Source organism: Centruroides vittatus, unplaced genomic scaffold (assembly GCF_030686945.1).
Source record: "Centruroides vittatus isolate TY-2023 unplaced genomic scaffold, ASM3068694v2 contig_453, whole genome shotgun sequence".
NCBI classification, from domain to species: domain Eukaryota; kingdom Metazoa; phylum Arthropoda; class Arachnida; order Scorpiones; family Buthidae; genus Centruroides; species Centruroides vittatus.
In genome coordinates, this window is record NW_027122249.1 from 1,182,317 (window position 1) to 1,203,903 (window position 21,587).

Sequence of the window (21,587 nt, forward strand, 5' to 3'; positions counted from 1 at the left end):
TGTACTAAAAATGTCAAGTGCTAAAGAAATAAACTGGTGTCATATGTTTGATCTTGAACTTAATGAAAATTTACTTGTTATTAAAGTATTACTTATAACAAGAAAGTCTTACACACATATAGGCCTACAGTATAACTTTTTTGTATGAAAAGTTAAGCAACTTCTTGCGAGATTTCTTGTGAACTGAGAAAATTTCAATTAAATTCGAAAAATGAATTTTTACAACTACGCTCGAAAATCAGGTAATTACACGTGTTAAAATGTCTGTTTTACATAAAAACACACATTTTTCATTATATATATATTCATTGTGAATCATGCATTGTGTATTTCACAAATTAAGAATGAAATTTTATTATTCAACAATTGTACTATCATATGTTTAAATGCTCTAAACAAATCAATTAATGTTTTGAAGTGAAATTTTACTATCACACAATTACTTAAAGTCTGAACTTATTGCAATTCCATTGAAAAGTGCTACTTCACTTATTATTTACTATTGACAATAATATTTTCTTCCTAGCATGTTCTTACGTTAAATATTAAAAGATTTTTTTTATTATATAGCAGTATCTTTCGGTTTTCATGCCTCATTTCTACATTTTTATAATACTATTAAGATTTTTAAGTCATAAATCTTTTAATTTATAAATCTCAATTTCAGAATAAACATGTTTTTTTTTCAAATTTCAATCATAAACGGCAATCCTTTTAACATCATATAATTTAGCTAGATGAAATTTGATATGACTATTTTTTGCATTTTCAGGTCAAACTACATGAGAATAATTACAAAATTTATTTATTCTTCACTTCACATTATTTCACTTTACTCCATATTTTATATTGTTAGATAGTATACAGCATGCAGAAAATGACAATGTAATCATAGTTTTCGATGCAATGTTACAATTAGAGTATTATTAATTGCGTGGTATCTGTGAGATGTCATACTAGCAAGGCTGTTCATTAGGATAGAGAAAACAATGATTGGTTAATTAGGACAAAAATATTAATATTTGTTATTTTATTATAAAATCAACTGAAATTTTTCATATTGGAACTGTGCATTGTTCAAAATTTGAAGTATAAAAAAATCAGTGAAACATCACCCTAGAAAGCATTAACCATAGTGATTTACATTTACTGTATGATAATACAATAAATAAAAATAATATCTTAGAAAATATAATTGACATAAAAAATAACGTTAACTAATTTTTCATATTTTCATATATTTTTTAGGAAAAATATTAAATAGGTTTTCCAAAGATGTTAGTACTATGGATGATGTCTTACCTTTCACTATTAATTCTTCCATAAATGTAAGTTTATAATACTTTTCAATATTTATATATATGTAAAATAAATTACAAATAATAGTGAATTAGAAAAAATGTTCAGTTACTGAGGTATAGTGTATGCAATAAAGATAATATGAGAATCTGAAGTGGGCAATTAAGTAATTAGATTAATTAGTTAAACTAATACGCAGTTAAGAGAAAAGTGGAAAACCCCCACTTCCTTTTTCTCACCTACTCGCGATACTCTGATAGATGAAACCGATCAAATATCAGTCTAAGTTAACAGTCACTAGGATGTTTGGACTTATGTTACAATCTTAGTCAATCCGATCAACTATGAATGATGGGAAACTGTCAAATGGATGGAATTATGAGAGTAGTATGAATTCGATGCAAACTGGGGTATAAAATTAAATTAATATAGATTTTAATGTAAATGAATGATACAAACTGGGTTATAAAAATAAAGAGGATTACACTCTGAAGTCAAATTGCAGTTCATTTTATTATTTTAACGTTATTATATTGTAAAAATTATCAAATACGTAATTATGAATTTAATCTGTCAATTTCTCTGAAAAAAGTTCTTTATATTAAACAAAAAAGGAGTTGTAAGTCCTAATGTGGTGTAAAGTCTGACGGGACTTCTAAGTCCCATAATTTAAAAATTGTTATTATACATTTTAATTTTTTATTAACTTATCTGTGAACAAACACCTCTTCTGATGAGAAATTTAAAAAATTTTTACCAAAAAATAATTATTTTTTCTATATACACACTAGCGCCCTCTATTGTACACTTCATTTTGTGAAATAACTATTGTAGAGATTAAAAATCGTCTCCCTCCATTAATAAAATTTAATTTGTTAGAATTTAATGTAAAGTAATGATAAAATCGAATTATTTTTTAAAAATTATACTAGCACCCTCTGTCATAGAGTTTGTACCCTGAACTAAGTTGTGTAAACCTGTTGCTTTTCTTTGTTTGTGTGTTAGTAGAGGCGCTGGATTTGAAAAGCTGGAATTATTTTTTGTCACAAAGTTAGGAAATATCGTAAGTTATTGTGATATATATTTAATCTGTAGATAATATACGATCTAGTATTAGTATTTGTAATAATTTAAAAACATATGATTAGTATTTTTAACAAAACGTGAGGGGTGAACTTTGTTTCTTTGTTCTATTCAAAGGTTTAGAATCTCTAGATAATACATGATTGCTGTTAATTAAAAACATGCGATTGGTTGTTAGGTTTTTTAAAAGTAAATATGATTGGTCAGTATTTTTATATAAATTACTTTTTTAAAAAGAGGGAACTAGTTTTATATTTAAACCAGGATCATGGGGATGTATGGTTTCGTACTTACTTACGGCGACTCTAAAAATTATTCAGCCTCTAAGTGCTTATATAAGAGCTTGGACGCATGTGTTTCTGCAGCTAAAAATTTCTCGTTCGATGTTCCTGATAATTTTCCATTTATCCTTCGTTATTTTAAAGTCAAAGATATTTGGAAAGGACAAGGAAAATATGGTTTTATAATTGTCGATGAGGATGGGGAAATTAATGAGGTATGTAATGGATTATATGGTTCGTTTGAACGGTGTGCAGAAGACATGAGAGAAATATGTTTAGAAAATGATAAGAAAACTTTACTGATGTTTAAAGAGATAAGTCCAGGAATGAAATATTATAAATTTTCTAAATTCCCCAAGGTTGACAAGGTTGATTAATATGTATTTCAAACATCCTAGTACTTGTGTAATTGTGGGTCCTTCCCAATCGGGAAAAACCACATTAGTAAGAAAAATTATTCACAACAAAATTTATGAAAATTCTCTGAAGAAGATTTTGTGGTGTTACTCTGTATATCTACCGTTTTTTCAAGAAGAAAGCGATATCACATTTATGTATGGGTTACCAGAATCTGTTGAAGGATGGGATTTGATAATAATCGATGATTTGATGCATGAGTTGTCTCCAAAAACAGCATTTTTGTTTACAACAGAATCTCATCATTGTAATGTAAGTGTGATTTTAATAATGCAAAATTTGTTTCCGAAAAATAAGATTATGAGAGATATAAGTTTAAATACTCATTACTTGATTTTATTTAAAAATAATCGTGATGAAAGTCAGGTGAATTGCTTGGGTCGTCAGGCTTTTGCAGGAAAATTTAATTTTTTCATGGATGCATATAAAAAAGCAACAGAAAAGGAATTTGGTTATTTGTTATTGGATTTTCATCCTACAACGGATAAGAAATTTTCTGTGAGAGATTCCTGTTTTCCTGACAAACAAGGTATTTTCTGGATATACTTGCCTATAAAATGAAGAACGTAAAGAAAAATTATCATATGCTGGCTTTTTTAGCGAAGACTACTCCTTCTCAACGAAAAGCAATATTGAAAGAAGCTACTCCAAATCAGATTAAAGTTTTGTGCGAAATATGTGATAATTTGCGGAGAGGAAATATACCTGCTGATGTTCGTAAATTAGGAAAATATAAAAAAATTATCAGGAAATTAAGTGAAAAACACATTCCTTTAAATACCAAGAAAAAAATTTTGGTTAATCAATCCGGTGGATTCCTTCCTCTTCTACTGGCTCCATTATTGTCTATGGCAGGAGGATTAATTGGTAAAGTAATAGGAAAAAGAATTTAATGGCGAAGCAGATGGCCCTAGTTCCTCCCGAATTACTGATGAGTTATCAAAAGCCTGAAATAAGAATTGGTTCTAATATCGAGGAATTACTTGAGAGTACAAATTTACCTGATGACAGTAAAGTCAAGCTATTAAGTCAATTGATTTCGAGATATCAGAAAACCGTTCACACTCCTAAAGAACCTGTTAGAGTATCTGTTGTGTCTAACCAAACAGAAGAAACAGAATCTCGACTAAAAGAAAAAGCTGATCACGACGATGGATTTATTAAACAAATAACTTTATCAGTACCTCAATTATATCAAAAATATATACCACATTTAATTGCTAAGCTTGATCGAAATCATTATGGATGGAATTCTAAAGGTGAATTAACAATTGAAGGGAAACCCATTATCGGAAGTCATATGGTAGACCTCGTTTCGTATGTTATGCGAAATAGGAAAACGGTATCACCTCCTGTTGGTTTTAACGAATTTTGGACTATTTTAAAGAAAATAAACCTTCCACAAGAGTGGATTGGAAACAAAGGTTTGACAACATTACCTGAAAAAATACAATATCAACCGAAATCACTGGAAACTCCAGAAGAAATTTTCTCTCCATCGCTATTTCATCAACCGAAAAAATCTAAGAGGAAGAGGAAGAAAAATTTTGAATGGAAAAACTTTTGAAATCGATATACTATAATCCGAAATCTCCAGCATCTTTTGGTGGTGTGAGTAAATTAGTTAAAGAATCGAATTTACCGCGATCTGATGTTAAAAAATGGTTGTCTTCTCAATTAACTTATACACTTCATAAACCTGTACGAATTAAATATTCGCGAAGAAAAACTAAAAGTTTTTATCCTAACGACTTATGGCAAGCTGATTTAATTGTATTAAAACAATTTTCTAGATTTAATAATGGAATAAAATATTTACTAACTGTAATCGATGTATTTACTAAGTATTGCTATGTCGTAGCTATAAAAGATAAAAAACCTCAGTCAGTTTTTAATGCTTTTCAAACCATTTTTAAAAAAAGAAACGTTCCGAAAAATTTACAAACTGATAAAGGAAAAGAATTTTATAATAGATTAGTAAAAAATCTTTTTAAAAAATTTAAAATTAATCATTATTCAACTCATTCAGATACAAAAGCAGCAGTTGTGGAAAGATTAAATAAAACTTTGCGGAATAAAATATATAGATTATTTACTTATCGTAATTCTTATAAATATATCGATAAATTATCAGATATTGTGAAAAGTTATAATAATAGTTTTCATAGAAGTATTGGCATGTCTCCATCGGAAGTTACCCCCCTACATCATAGCATGATTTTCGAAAAGTTGTATGGTATAAAAGGAGGAAATACGTTTAAATTTAATATTGGTGAGTTTGTTCGAATTTCGAAAATACGTAAAACATTTAGTCGAGGATACCTACCCGGTTGGACTAAGGAAATATTTATTATTCATGATCGTTTTCCATCTCATCCTCCAACATATATATTAAAGGATTTAAATAACGAGATTTTGGAAGGACGATTTTATACAGAAGAATTACAGAAGGTAACAAAATGATGCAATCAGACTTTTTTGTGACTCTGACAAGCAATGCCAGCATGAAGTTATTCCCTGAAAATAACCAATCTCATTTCACCGTGAAAATGAGTCCGCCTATTGATTTACATGGAAAATGGGTGGTTGGTTTGACAGAAGTTATTATTCCTAGAAATTGGTTTAATATATCTAATCATAATAATGATTATACTATTACTAGACATAAGATTAGGAGAGAAAAAATAGAAGATAAAACATATGTGATTCCATTAACTACAGCTAAAGAAAATGAAGGAGAGACTCTTTTCGATTGGATAAACAAGAATATAGTTTCATTAACAGGGTCTAACACGGCAGAATTCGTTTTAGACAAGAATTATAAAGACATAAAAATAAATTTGAAAGAAGGATTTGAGCTGCATATTACGAAAAAAAATGCTCACAAATTACTTTATTTATTAAATTTTCCGCTGAAAGAAATTATATTTAAACAAGGCACTTCAAATTTAATATTGCGAGCGGAGTCAGGGGAATATATATCAAATTCTAAATTTTATAAAGATCAATTTATACTTTTAATAGAAAGAAATAAAAAAGTTGTCGAGGAAATTGATGTAGAGGAAAAAATTTTTATTCCTATTGGACTTTATTCATCTGCAGAAAAATTTTTAGGGATTTTTAAATATACTAAATTAGCATTACTACCTAATAACAAAATCATTTTAAAAGTTCCTAAAAATATAACGATTGAATTTGGAAACGAATTAAAAGATTTGTTAGGGTTTAAAACACACAAATTTTCTGAGGGTGAATATGTGAGCGACTATCCAATCGAATTGTCTGCAGGAATTTCAGAAATTTTTATTTATTCAAATATTGTTGCTTCTCATCGTGTTGGAGATATATCTGCTCCTCTTTTAAGGGTTATACCTGTGATGGGGGAGAAGACCGATCAAATAGTTAGAGTTTACCAGTCCCCTCTATACTTTCCATTAACCCGTAATTATATTGATACAATTGAAATTGAGCTGCGAACTGCTAACGGGAAAGAAATCATCTTTTTTTGGGGAAAAACATTATTAGTTTTATCTTTTAAACAGATATAAATATCGTTATATTTTATTTATTAACGTTAGTTCGTCTTTGAGAAGTAGAAAATGAAGCTCGATCCTAAGGATTGTATAAATTATTACTGCAATCAGGCAGGAGGAACGATATGGAAACACGATTTTCCTTTTACACAACAATTTGGAAGAGGGAATTATTTCGCTGGACCGCAAATACAGAGGGGATATGGATTTTTCACGAATCTGTTTCGAAAATCTATTCCCCTAATTTCTAAAGTGGGGAAGTATCTGGGTAGCAAGGCTTTAAAATTTGCATCAAATGTAGGATCGGATGTAATTGGAGGGAAGTCGTTTAAAGAATCTACAAAGTCTCGTTTTAAAGATGTGGGATCTGAAATTAAGCAAGATATACTTAAAAAAGTCCAGACAGGATCAGGTATAAAAAGAAAACGAGGAAAAAGATTAATTCAGTCACAAAAGAAGAAGAAGAAGCGAAAACTTAACGATATTTTTGCTGATTAGAAATGGATCCTCATTCGTGTGGTTGTCTCAAATCAGAATTGGACCTATTTAATACTGTTTCGACTCAACTAGCAATTGAGAATACTTACGAAGTTATTGCTCATCCAGTAGCCACCATATCGGATAGCAGAGCACCTATTGAGTTTCTGATATCAGGATCGGGTGAGCATTATATGGATCTACATTCAATTTATTTATGCATTCAAGCAAAAATTCTAAAGAAGGATGGATCGAATCTAAGTTCTGAAGACAAAGTCACACCTGTTAATTATTTTTTAAATAGTATGTTTTCACAGTGTACGATGTTTTTAAATGATAAACAGATTAGCGCTCATGTTAATTACCCATATAAAAGTATATTAGAGGCCTTACTATTTAATTCGAAAGAAATGCAAGAAACTTTTTTAACAACCGCATTATTTTTTAAAGATACTGCAGGACAAATGGATTCGATAAATCCCTTAGATGAAAATAACACTAACCATGGATTAGTTAAAAGATTTAACATTAGCAAAGAAAGTAGAATAATAGATTTAATGGGGCGGCTTCATATCGATTTAGCAAATCAGCCAAAGCTTTTAATAAACAATGTGGACCTGAGGGTGAAATTGGAGAGATCTAAAGAAAATTTTGCACTAATGGCAAATAACGATGAGTATAAAATCATTATTAAAAATGCATCGTTGAAAATTAATAAAGTAGATGTCAGTTCATCAGTTCAAATTGGGATAGAAAAAGCCTTACAAACCGGTATAATAAAAATGCCATTTCGTAGAACTGATGTTAAAGTTTTTACTTTAACGAGTGGAATTCAGTCTACAAGTATTTCGAATGTAGTTATAGGTCAGCTACCCTACAGAATAACTCTGGGATTAGTTTCCAACTCAGCATTTAACGGAAATGTAAAGCGTAATCCTTTTAATTTTAAAAATTATAATTTAAATTATATATGTTTATCAAAAGACAATCAGATGGTTCCCGCTAAACCATACTGTCCGGACTATAGCAATAAAATTTATGCAAGAAATTTTATCTCCTTATTTGAAGATACTGGATGTATTCACCATCACAGATCTACAAATATATCTTATGATGAATATAAAGATGGCTATGCTCTATATTGTTTTGACCTCACCCCTGATAAATCAGGATCTGAGGGTCATATAAGCGTGAACCAGCTGGGAAACATTGCTATTGAACTAAAGTTCTCAAAGGCGATACAAGAAACGGTAAATGTTATTTGTTTGTTGGAATATAATAATACTTTAGAAATTGATCATTCACGAACTGTATTCACCGATTATTAATGAATACCGTTACTTTATGGAGATTAGCGGCGAGCGATCCGAAAATAAAAAGAAATTTTGGGGGAGTGTTTGCATCAGACGATCTCCCGTTTCGAGTTGGTAATAAGCAATCATTTATAATTAATTTAGATGAAAGAAATAAGCGAGGAAGCCATTGGGTATCAGTATTTTTTACGAAAGATAAAAATTCTTGCATTTATTACGACAGTTATGGATTAAAACCGAGGAAAGCAAATATCATCAGATTTATAAAACGAAATTCAAAAAAATATTGTTGGAATAATATTATTCACCAAAGTTTGTTTTCCTTAAACTGCGGTTATTTTTGCTTATATTTTTTATATAAAATTAATAGAAATCTATGTTTATCAGAATTACATGTAACGGATAAATTTTATAACGATGAATTTGTTAAAAAGTTTGTTAAAAATAATTTTCATTTGTCAAAACCGATTGTAACAACTAATAATCAATGTTGTAATTCAATAAAAAAATCTATTTAAAATATAAAATTGTGTTTTTATTTACAAAATTTACATTCATGTTTTTCTTCAATGCAGGAAGGGTTTTCAGAATACATCCGATAATTCTATGTAAAAGTAAAAATATATTTAATATTTTCAAAATGAGGTAATATTTAAAACAAAATAATATATTTTTACCTGTTTTCATATAATGCTTATATGAAAAGACATTACACAAGCCGCAATGGTGTTGGAAATCCCAATGATAGGGACACAGTATTTTAATTTCGGAAGATTTTGGAACTCCGAATTTTTCCACATCTAGCGATTTAATGGCGGTATTACAGATATCATTTGCTCTACGAATTAAAAGTTTTTCTATTTCCCCCCCTTTAAAAAAAATAAATCCATATTTTTGAAATAAATTTTTAAAAGTAAAAACAATATCATCATGATGAATCCATTCATCATTTTCAGGCTTATACGATAAATATAATTTATGTAATCTATTACAGAATCTAACAGTTTTTTTATCGGATAAAGTTAATTTATCCCACCGTATTTCGGGGTGGAAAAAATTAATAACTCCAAAATCCTCCGAATTAAAACCTGTATACCCCATCTGTCGTATTAAATATCCGTTGTATGGGTGTAAACATGCTTCATTTTTAAATCTGAATCCCTGGCAATCTAGTATAACCCCGGGCTTATCTAAAATAGTAAAATTAATTTTATATATAGATTATTATAGCTAGGACTACTACTAAACATATTTTTTTAAAAAAAAAACTTACTATCCATTTTTGCTTGAGTCCACTCATTGATACTCATGTTTCTCCAGTGGTTGCTACCGTGATTTTTCTCTAAAAGCTAGTGAATGTCTGTCGAGTATTTATAGAAAAAAGATTACTTCCGTGTTTCTTACCCAGGGGTAGGGGATTTCTCCCTCACCCATCAACTTGACAACCCTGATAAAAACTTCCGCATTCAGGTTGACCTGTGAGAATAGCTAGAGGATTTTCTCATCCAGCTTAATATACTGGTGATTTATGATTTTAGCTTTAGTTTATATGACATCATCAATACAAAAATTGAATTCTTAAATTTTAATATAGACATCTACCAAACTGACTCATACAAAATATGGTTTTTATCCGAAACAACTTTAAAGCATATGATAGGAAGTTGATTAACTCAGCTATGATGTTATATAATTCCTCCATTAATATTTTTTATGATGATTCCACAGGAGAGTGTAATAAAAATTTTAAAATAAATTTTTGATTGAGAACACAGTTTATTTAACAGAAAAATTCTACATTCAATTTTTAATGAATACAAATTACAAAAAAGTTTTTGTATGTAAAGATCATGTTAAAATGATTCCACAGGAGAGTGTAATAAAAATTTTAAAATAAATTTTTGATTGAGAACACAGTTTATTTAACAGAAAAATTCTACATTCAATTTTTAATGAATACAAATTACAAAAAAGTTTTTGTATGTAAAGATCATGTTAAAATGATTCCACAGGAGAGTGTAATAAAAATTTTAAAATAAATTTTTGATTGAGAACACAGTTTATTTAACAGAAAAATTCTACATTCAATTTTTAATGAATACAAATTACAAAAAAGTTTTTGTATGTAAAGATCATGTTAAAATGTGAAAATAAAAATTAATGAAAATGTTTGACACACTTTAAATTTTGTGCTGTCTTTAAATACTATAGACTCCAATTAGAATATAACAATTACAGGATGAATTATTACAAAACATGACACATTTTTCTAAATATAAAATATTGTACTCCACATTACCAGGTATAAAATGCATTAAAACAGATCTAATCACCAGTTATAAAATTACTACTAAAATCAAATTAAATAAAAATTCTAAAATGTATTTAAAAATAAAGTATCTGTCTGTGCCGAGTAAAATTCTGATTAAGCAGTATCGTATTACACCATGTGATTACATCTTTTTTAAAAGTGGTAATTTAAATATAGAATACCACGAGTTACAATTCATACCATTAAAAAATAATTTGTAAAATCATGTGTAATAAACATAAAACTAAAACACGCGAATAGATTGTTAGACTACACTCGGTAAGTAAAATGAATACTGGTATCACTAGGCAAAGCTACATTAAATAATAGAGTTTAAATGAGATGATGAATGATGCCATTGACACTTTTGTTCTCATGAAGATACTATGCTGAAATGATTTAATTCCTTGATGTGTTTTTTATGAGGGGGTTCTAGTTCCTCTGTCTTTTTGTAGAAGGAGCTTCATCCTCAGAAGAACTAGACCCCTCATTGTCCGATGATGATGATGATGATGATGATGATGATGATGATGATGATGATGATGATGACGACGACGACGAGGATGATGATGATGATGACGACGAGGATGATGATGACGAGGATGTCGATGGTGGTGATTCTAGAGGAGAGTGTGGGCCCTCCCCGATATTATATAAAGATACAGAGTCCACCTCTTCCAGCTGAGGTGCGATGGCTCTAATTATCCCTCTTTCACTCCTACCCGTTAGAGCCACCCACCTCTGCTGGGCTAAATATCTATCGTGGACCCTGTATGGGATGTAAGCACCCTGCGGCATCACAGCCATGATTAGAGTGGTGCTTTTATTCTTATCATAATTCTTCACTCCTCTAATCATGGCTCTATATGCCGCAGCTGCACTCTCCTCACTCACCTCGACACAACTTTCCTCGTTATTTTCCATGCTATATTTAAAAATATTATATTATACTCTTCAGAAGGTTTTTGTTTTCATCATGTTAGCAGTTAGTATAACAATAGGGGGATTATTAAAAAAGTTCGTAAATTTAGGATAGATAGTTTGTTTTAAGCTTGATGACTGCAACTCTTGAAGGTTAATAACCTAACCAGGAAAACACACAAACACTCCCAATGACCTAGGGTCGATGACACTTCCTCATAGCTATTAAGAAGCGTTACCTTCGAAGACAGATATGTCCTAATTTAGTTTCAACCGTTACCTTCAAAGACGGATGTGCCCTAATTTACTTGCATGCGTCACCTCAAACACGAGTGTAGGCCACTAACAGGGGATAAAAAGGGAGCAATTTTTCCTAAAAACTTCACTCATCGATTCTTCACCTAGTGATTCTTCTACTCGTTATTTCTTCTAGTGCTAAAGAAAAAATGTCGTCGGACGGAGGTACGTAATTCTATTTTAGTAATAATATCACTCATCTTAATTTAAATTATATATTTTTATAAACTAATTCTAGAATTTGACTTTGATTTCGAAAAGAAGACAAGTAAGAAGAGAACTTCAAAAACAAAAACTGGGGAGACTACCGAAAAAAAACAGAGATTTGATTTGGATTTAACTGAGGAGAAAAGTAAGCAACCAAAAATTCCTGACTTTAAAGTTAAAATTAGCGATTCGGAGAGAATTGAGATACAGGAGTTTAAGGCAAATTTTTATGTGTGTCTAAGCAAATCCAGAGGGTCATACCCTCCCAACAAATATAATATCAAGGTGACTGACTTCAAGAAGTATAAACAAGCATTTAACGCCATACAAGAACATTTGGATGAGTACAGTAAAATTTAAAGTTCTAGTTTTAATACTATGTTTTAAGTGTATAACGGTTTTTAGTATATAAAATTTATTAAGAACAACAGTGTTCAATTAATACTAAGTATATAATATTATATTTTAAGTGTATAAAATTTATTCTATGGTAATATGGCTTTCACATTTGCATTAAGAACAACAGTGTTCAATTAATACTATGTTAAGTATATAATATTATATTTTAAGTGTATAAAATTTATTCTATGGTAATATGGCTTTTACATTTGCATTAAGAAAAACAGCGTTCAAAGGTTATGTGAGAAGTTATAGAGCATTTATCTCTAATTATAGCGATCCGAGTATTTTACTTGAAAATATTAGAGGTACTATTTATAGTATTTTAACTAATAATGATTTAATTTCGAGAATGAAATTTTTATTAAATTTAAAGATAAGATTTATAAAATATTTGGAGGATGAGATTATTACTCAAGACATATTTTTCTCCAGTCGGGTAGAACATATTTTATCTCAATATATGATCAATGAAAGGTTAACAAATGCTTTCGACACAATTTTAAACTTCATTGATCAGTTTATTAAAAATGGGTCTGGGTGGATTATTAAAGAAATTATATTTGTGGATATTCATTTAGGAATTTATAAGGCTGAGAATGGGGGGTGTGCAGGGGTCATCCTACCCAAACGTCTATCAAATAAGCATTGTTTGTTGAATATTAAATGTAGTGATAATTACTGTTTTTTATACTGTATAATTGCTAGTTTGTATCCAAATACTAATAACAAAAATTCAATTTATTCGTATAGGAAATTTTTGAAATATTTAAATACAAATACTCTAAAATTTCCAGTAAATATTAAAAATATCCCTTCATTCGAAAAAAATAATTGTTTGAAAATTCAAGTATTTGGATACGAAAAAGAAATAATTTACCCTATTTATATAAGTAAATATCAATTTGAAAAAGAAATTAATTTGTTATTATATAAATCCCATTATTTTCTAATTAGAAACTTTAACAGACTATTGTCTGAAAAATCAGGGATTAGAAAATTCTGTCCCCGCTGTCTAATAGGCTTCCAGAGAAGCCATACCTTAAACGAGCACATAAAATTATGCTCTAATTATAAATATCAAAAAGTTTCTACTCCGACTGGAGAAAAGGCGATTGCTAAATTTAGTAATTATGAAAAGCAATTATATCATCCTGTAGTGATTTTTGCAGATTTTGAATCAATTCTAGAGGAAGTTCACGTAGATGCTGTAAATCTAAATTCTAGTTTTACTAAAACTATTCAGATTCATAAACCTATATGTTATTCTATTGTTATTATTGAAAATGATGATACTTTATTATATTGTAATTTTTATTGTGGTAAAGATCCTATTAAGCATTTTTTATTTGATATTCAGAATCAATTAAATATTTTATTAGATAAAATAAATACTTATGTAGAAATGAATATAGATACTATTCCCGATAATTATGAACATCAGTGTCATATATGTGAGGAGGGGTTTAATAATGATGATATCAGAGTAAGAGACCACGATCACCTGACAGGGAAATTTCGGGGAATGTCCCATAATCACTGCAATTTGAATTATAGATTCAAAAAATTTATTCCCATTATACTACATAATTTTACAGGTTATGACTCTCATCTGATTTTCAAAAATATCCCCCCAAAACTATTTTCGAGAATTCAGATTATTCCTGTAAATTCAGAAAAATTTACAACGTTTACTCTAGATCATTTTAAATTCATTGATAGTTATCAATTTTTAAATTCCTCGCTAGATAGATTAACAGAAAATTTAAAAAATGCAAATTATAATTTTCCTATTTTTAATCAATTTTTCTATAACAACAAAAATAAAAATTTGTTAAAAAGAAAAGGAATTTTTCCCTATTCTTATTTTAAAAACGAGGATATTTTATACGAGAGATGTTTACCCCCAAAAAAATATTTTTATAATGAATTATCTGGAGAAAATATTAGTGATGATGATTACCAGCATGCAAAATTAGTTTGGGAAAAATTTCATTGTAAAAATTTTAAGGATTATTTAAAATTATATCAATATGTTGACACTTTATTATTAGCTGATATATTCCAAAATTTTAGAAAATTAAGTTTAAAGTATTATAATTTAGATCCAGTATATTTCATAACAGCTCCAGACCTAACTTGGAATTGCGGGTTAAAAATGACAAAAATCGAGCTAGAATTATTTCGAGATATTAATATGTATCTTTTTATTGAGGGGGGGATGAGAGGGGGGCTATGTCTCTGCGGAAAACGATTTGCTAAAGCTAATAACCCTCTAATTCCAAAAACCTATGATAAAAATCAACCACATAACTATATCATTTCGATAGATGCTAATAATCTCTATGGATTTGTAATGAGTTCTTATTTACCTGTAAATAATTTCAGATGGTTATCTGAGGATGAGATAAATGCTTTAGACATTCGTAATATCCCCGATAGAAATGATATAGGCTATATTTTAGAAGTTGATTTAAAATATCCCCCAAATATTCACCAGCGTCATAATGACTTACCACTAGCTCCAGAACACCTCATCATTCCTTATGATTTATTATCAAATTATCAAAAATCAATATTAACTAAATTAAATTTAAAATATAATAATAATAATAAGAAATTAATTCCAACTCTTTTTGATAAACAAAATTATGTAATTCATTATAGAAATTTAAAATTTTATTTAGAAGAGGGGTTAATATTAACTAAAATTCATCGAGTGCTCGGATTTAACCAAGAGCCCTGGCTTAAAAAATATGTACTTTTTAATAACAAAAAACGCCAGGAATCAACAAATGATTTCGATAAATCTTTTTTTAAATTAATGAATAACAGCTTTTTTGGGAAGACCTGTCAAAATGTAAGGAAACGCTTAAATTTAAAAACAGCTACAACTGAAAATCAATGTCGGAAATATTTATCCCAGATATCTCTCGAAAATTTCCAAATTATTAATGATAATCTCACAATTTTTAAAATGAAAAAAATTAACTTATGTTTGGATAAACCAATTTATGTAGGGTTTTGTGTATTAGAATTAAGTAAATTGCATATGTATCAAACATTTTATAAAATATTTAAAAATAAATATGGTGAAAATGTAAATTTATTATATACCGATACCGATTCACTAACGCTTCAAATCCATACAGATGACATATATGAGGACTTTAAATCATTTCCAGATATTTTCGATTTTAGCAACTATCCAACTACACACAAACTATTTGATGTAAGGAACAAAAATAAACTAGGATATTTTAAAGATGAGACATCATCTAAACCTATAATAGAATTTTGTTCATTAAAACCAAAAATGTATTCATATATTTTTGATAATCAAAATAAAAAAACAGCTAAAGGAATTAAAAAATCCGTTGTTAAAACCTTTCACCATGAAAAATATAAAGAAGTTTTATTTAATAGTCGACTATTGAGAAATCAGCAGTTTGGAATTAAAAGTAAAAATCATGTTGTGACAACATATCTTCAGAATAAAATATCACTCTCACCATTTTATGATAAAAAATTTATTTCTGATAATGGTATAGATGTGACATCGTTTGGGCATTATAATTTTTATATTTAAATTCTTCCAGATTTTCTGATATCATCATACCCTCAATACGGTTATATATTATTATACAAGAGGAAACGAAATTCAAAAACTTGTTTAATACATGGTGTTTCGAGTAAAACATATCTTTGTTTAAAACAAGCTGTGAATAAGGCCGGATTATTTAAATTACCGGAGAATAAGAAATACTATTGTAAATTTTTTATACTAACTAACCAGATAACAATACTGTTATGTAATAAGAATTTTATAAAATGCGGTTGTGTTAATTGTAGTAATCAACTGTAATAATCATTACTGTACTTTTTTAAAAATGTTGTAACCAATAATATGTTTATGTAAAAAAAAAATAAAAACTTTATCCTAATATCGAATTTTTTTTATAGACTACACATACATTACTTCACTGGAATGGAAAAAATTCTCGAGTTTACCCATGGATGAAAATAACATCAGACGTTTTAAAAACTTTGTTAACTGGGAAATTATAAGCCAAAAAACTGATTTAAGTCGAGACTTCATTTCTGAATTTGCAGATAGTTTAAACTGGGAATTAATATGGAAAAATTATATATTCACTACTACATTCATCAAAAAACATATTAAACATGCAAACTGGAATTTAATTTCTGAACATCAAGTATTAGATGAAGAATTCATAGATAATTTTTCAGAATATCTTAATTGGGATAAAATAGCAAAATTTCAGCTTCTCTCTGATAATTTTGTTAAGAAATATATTGATAAATTAAATATGAGAATAGTTTTAAAATATCAACGATTAAAAACAGATACACTGAGGGAATTAAAAGATTATCTCCACTGGGATTTAGTTTCTCGCTATCAAATACTGAACGAAGATTTCATTCATGATTTCAAATATCATCTTTTCTGGTGTTACATTATAAAATATCAGAAACTAGATCATAAATATATTACCGAAAATTCTCATAGTTTGTTAGTCTATATACTTCAAGATATTAGTAACATCGTTGATGACATAATGGATCGGTTAAATAAATTCGACGAAGAAGAAGAAGAAGAAGAAAATTAAAAATCTGTAATATTATATTAGATTTTTTAAAAATAAAAATTATTAAATCTTAAAAAGAGTCAATTGTATTATCTAGAAATATATTCTGATATTTCTAACATCATTAGTAAAAACTTACATCTTAAAAAAGAGCACAGGATTTTACTTCTGTTCTTCTTACAAAAACAAAGGCATATGAAGGCATTGGTAAAGAAGTGCTTCAGGTAGAGAGGCTACTTCAAGGATGTTAGAAAGGTGAATTTGTAATTACTCTAAGGACATTGCAAAGAATTTTCATCATCTATTTTAAAGCCGGGGTAGATATAAATCTCTCATTTAAAAAAAAAAAAACAGAGGCTACTACAAAAACGTCTAAGGTCATTAGGGATGTGGGAAAGAATTTTCAAAATCAGGGTATAAGACAATTTTTATAAATAGAACCTACTTCACAGATGGTGGGGAGGGATTTTTGTAATTATCTTGAAGTAGGAATTCTAACAAATTAAACTTTATTGATGGAGGGAGATGGGTGAGGTAGGAATTCTAACAAATTAAACTTTATTGATGGAAGGAGATGATTATTAGATGGGTGAGGTAGGAGGGGAATTATTTTTTGATGCTGATAAGGAACAATTTTTGACTTCACTTCAGAGTAGAGCGTAATCCTCTTTATTTTTATAACCCAGTTTGTATCATTCATTTACATTAAAATCTATATTAATTTAATTTTATACCCCAGTTTGCATCGAATTCATACTACTTATGAGGTAAGACAAGCGACGATAACGGCAAGAAAATATCTGATGAATCATCTGGTTCTTGAAGGCCTGTATCTATCGAATCAGGACATTGAACTTAGAACACATAAAATCAAAGTAACCTGAGTCAATTCTCAAGTGCAACGCATATAAAAAGGGGTCACAACTGATCGTCAGAGCAGACATCCCCTGAAGCCCAAAATAGTCTCAGCTTGTCTCGCCATTATCGGCGGACATACCAGGAATGCCACAGACGATGATAGCTGGTTCGCCCTGTTCCAGACTCCATGAAGGATCTCCGGCAATTACCCCCCCCCCCAATATAAAAGACATCTCCATTCTCTCGCAGAGATATACCTTGTGTAAACTCTCTCTCTCTCAGTCCATTAGTTATTAAAAAGTTATAGCGTGTAATTTTCCCCCATGTATTTAACCTTTTTTTTGTTATATGTTAACCTGTCTTATTTCGAACCCTATCGATTACCAGCGACCTCCCCACTCGATTATTCTAAGACCTCTTATTAAGCCACCCAGTGACCCAGTGAGCAGTCTTCATCAGAAAATCGCCGTTAAAAGTGGTTTAGAGTTCGATTCTCTACCCCTGGTACCTCTCCATAAAAACACGGAAATTTTATGAATAATTTAAAACTTCTAGAATACATTACTGTATGACTGTTCTCACTTCTTCTTTTTATAAAAGTATATTGACAGTTACTATTTTAAATTAATTAGCAAGCTGATTATCCTAGAGATAATAATTTTTGATGTACAATAAAAATAAGAAAACCAAATACTTAATATATATATTAAATATGTTGCAGTCAAAACCAGTTTTTAGTTAAAACGCGTTTTAACTAGTTGAAAGTAGTTAATACTGGATGTCTTTGTTATAACTAGAATTTACTGCAAGTCAAAAATGAATTTCAGTTAAAACTAGTTTTAACTAGACAAAACGGGTTTTAACAAAGACAACCAGTACAAATTAGTTTCAACTAGTTAAAACGCGTCCTAATTGAAAAGTGGTTTTGACTGCAATGTATATATATAAAATACAGTAGTGAACCGAAAATCGGAATCAATTGGAGACTGGGGTTGTTCAGATTAGGGATTTGTTCTGATTACGGTCTATATACGAAAAAATATATTAATCTGTCCGATGTTCAAATTTTTCTCCGTTGCGTGTCTCTTCCTATTGAATTTTTCTCCGTTGCGTGTCGCTTCCTGTTGAATTTTTCTCCGTTGCGTGTCGCTTCGTGTTGAATTTTCGTCGATTTTAAGCCTAACGAAAATTTTTATAATAATAATCGAGACTATCGTATCGTTAAAAATTATTTCTGCATTTTGTACAAACAAAATAAATATATTGAAGAATATAAAAACATGAAAATTATACTTTAGAAGTAAATTTAGTATCAAAACCGTTCGATTCAGCACGACACAGTCCGACTGAAAATCGTGCCGATTACCGGCGATTCTGATTACCGGTGCCGATTTACGAGTCTCTACTGTACTTGGTTTTCTTATTTTAATATATATGTATATGTACGGTTTACATACACACACAGATATATATATATATATATATATATATATTAACTTATTTTTAACAGGATAGCTATGAAAACAAAACCGCTAACTTGTGGTTTTGTGATTATTCCTTTGAGAAACAAACATGCTGACTTGTGGAATAGGTCAAAAAGATTAAAGGTTTTTCAGCAAATAAGGTGTTGGATAATTTAATATGTTGATGCTGAGAGTAATTTCTGAAATAAATGATAATGATAAAGATATACTTTTTTTAAAGCCGATGAGCAAATTTGTTTCAGTGTTTTTATTATAATAAGTGATTTTTTGAATAAATTATTTAATAAATATCACATTATAACCGGATTATATTTTTTTATATATATAATGTTGCTCAAAAATGTCTACAATGTCAGAAATATTATAATAATAAAAATATTGCATGTCTTAAATTACTGTTTGTTTATTAGCAATTTATACTCTTTTGTGTCAGGGATATCTTCCTATGGTGGGGATGTGTGTTCTTCAGGCGATTTTCTGTCCTTATCTACTCATATTGACATTCGTCCTCTCAGTGTTATTCTGTATTTTGTGGACGATATATAGCCGAATATTAAAAAGTATAAAACTGATGGAAGGAAAATGTACGTAATTTAAAATTATATTTTATAATATAAATAAAGAATATAATATAAATGTAATTGGTTCCGTAAAACTTATAGAAGAAAATTATGGAAAAAATGTATTTTAAATACTCTGTTGTAAGGTTTTACAACAGTTCATTTATAATACATAAAAAATTTGAGTTAACAATTCTTTCATGTCGTGATTGTACTTGAACTTATGACATGCTGAAATAATAATTTATAGTGAAGTTAATTTAAGCAAGTGTAATTAACGGTCACTCCATAATTACTTCCATGTCCACTGTTCGGTGGTCCAAATGTAAGCAGTTGGACACAAAAATTTTATTTTCCATCTGCGATGATCATTGAAAACGTTATTTTCTGAAACTGCATTTATTTTGTTTTGTAAAGATTTATAAAACACTGAAATATTTATTTAGTTTCCATTAGTAAGGTAAATGCATTTAAATTCCAACACAGCTTTCTAGCTATTGAATGTTCACCTACCTGTCACTCTGATAAAAGATGAATGACGGCTTCCAATGTTTGAAAAAATTTTTCTTAAATTACGTAAATGAATAAAAGTTTAATTCACAAACATAAGCACATACACAAAAAATTATTTCAGATTTTCAGATAAAAAATAAAATAGTAAAAAAACCGAGACAAAAATAAGATAAAACATAGCATTTCATAAATTATTTAGGCTTAAAAAATAACTTATTTATTTTTCATTTTATCTTTGCATTTTATGTAGATTTTTCTCAACACTACTGATTTTAGGATATAACAAATTCTACTTGTATCAATTGAATTTAATTTTTGACAGTAAAAGCATATTAATTAGTATAACTTCAATACTTCAATGCTTGAGAACATTCTCTTTTTAACCTCACATGCAACATTAAGAAACTTATCTTTACTCTCAAAATTAAGATAATTACCATATTATAATAATTCACAATCCAAAAGTTATTTTTAATAACATCTTATAACAGATTGCTTATGAAAATTTCTCTTAGTGTTTCTCAACTATAAATGTGTTTTCGAGAAACATATGCAGCTTCTTGCTTGATTTTTGACATTGATGATATTCGTGACAATAAATGATCTCCATATCTAAATATACAACGTGTGTAAGATGTTTTCGGAGAAGAAGCATTCATACATCCCCAGAATAAAGTTTCTAGCACTATCAATATGCCCTTTATGATTAATAAACTTTTCCCCAGAGAGCGCAAACCTGTAACCATCATAAGCAGTCTGTTCAACAAATGTATATGCAGATTGAAACTACAGGACAGACTACTCACTCTCTCTAAAAAATTTTATAGAAAAAATTTTGAGTATTTTTCGGATCAGTTACCGTAATTATAATGTGTTTTTAGCTTCTTTTCTTATCATAAAGATTGGTGTTTTGAATGTGATGAGTGAAATGATATTGTGATCAGTATTTTGTGAGATATGAGTTTTTTAATAGTTACATTTAAATATTAGACAAGTATGCATAAACACAAAATTTTTTACAGAT

At 28.9% G+C, this 21,587-nt stretch overlaps 2 protein-coding genes across 2 annotated transcripts in view; one reads left to right on the forward strand and one right to left on the reverse strand.

The window, feature by feature from the left end:
• LOC136977327 (ATP-binding cassette sub-family C member 4-like) overlaps positions 1 to 21,587 on the reverse strand; it is a 231,954-nt gene that overhangs the window by 186,192 nt on the left and 24,175 nt on the right. The window lies entirely within an intron of this gene.
• Positions 1 to 21,587, forward strand: part of LOC136977278 (ATP-binding cassette sub-family C member 4-like) — an 81,132-nt gene that overhangs the window by 45,137 nt on the left and 14,408 nt on the right. The window contains exons 18-19 of the mRNA XM_067272741.1: positions 1,249 to 1,328; positions 19,924 to 20,074. Coding sequence (XP_067128842.1) covers positions 1,249 to 1,328; positions 19,924 to 20,074 — 231 coding nt within the window. The remainder of the gene's footprint in view (positions 1 to 1,248; positions 1,329 to 19,923; positions 20,075 to 21,587) is intronic.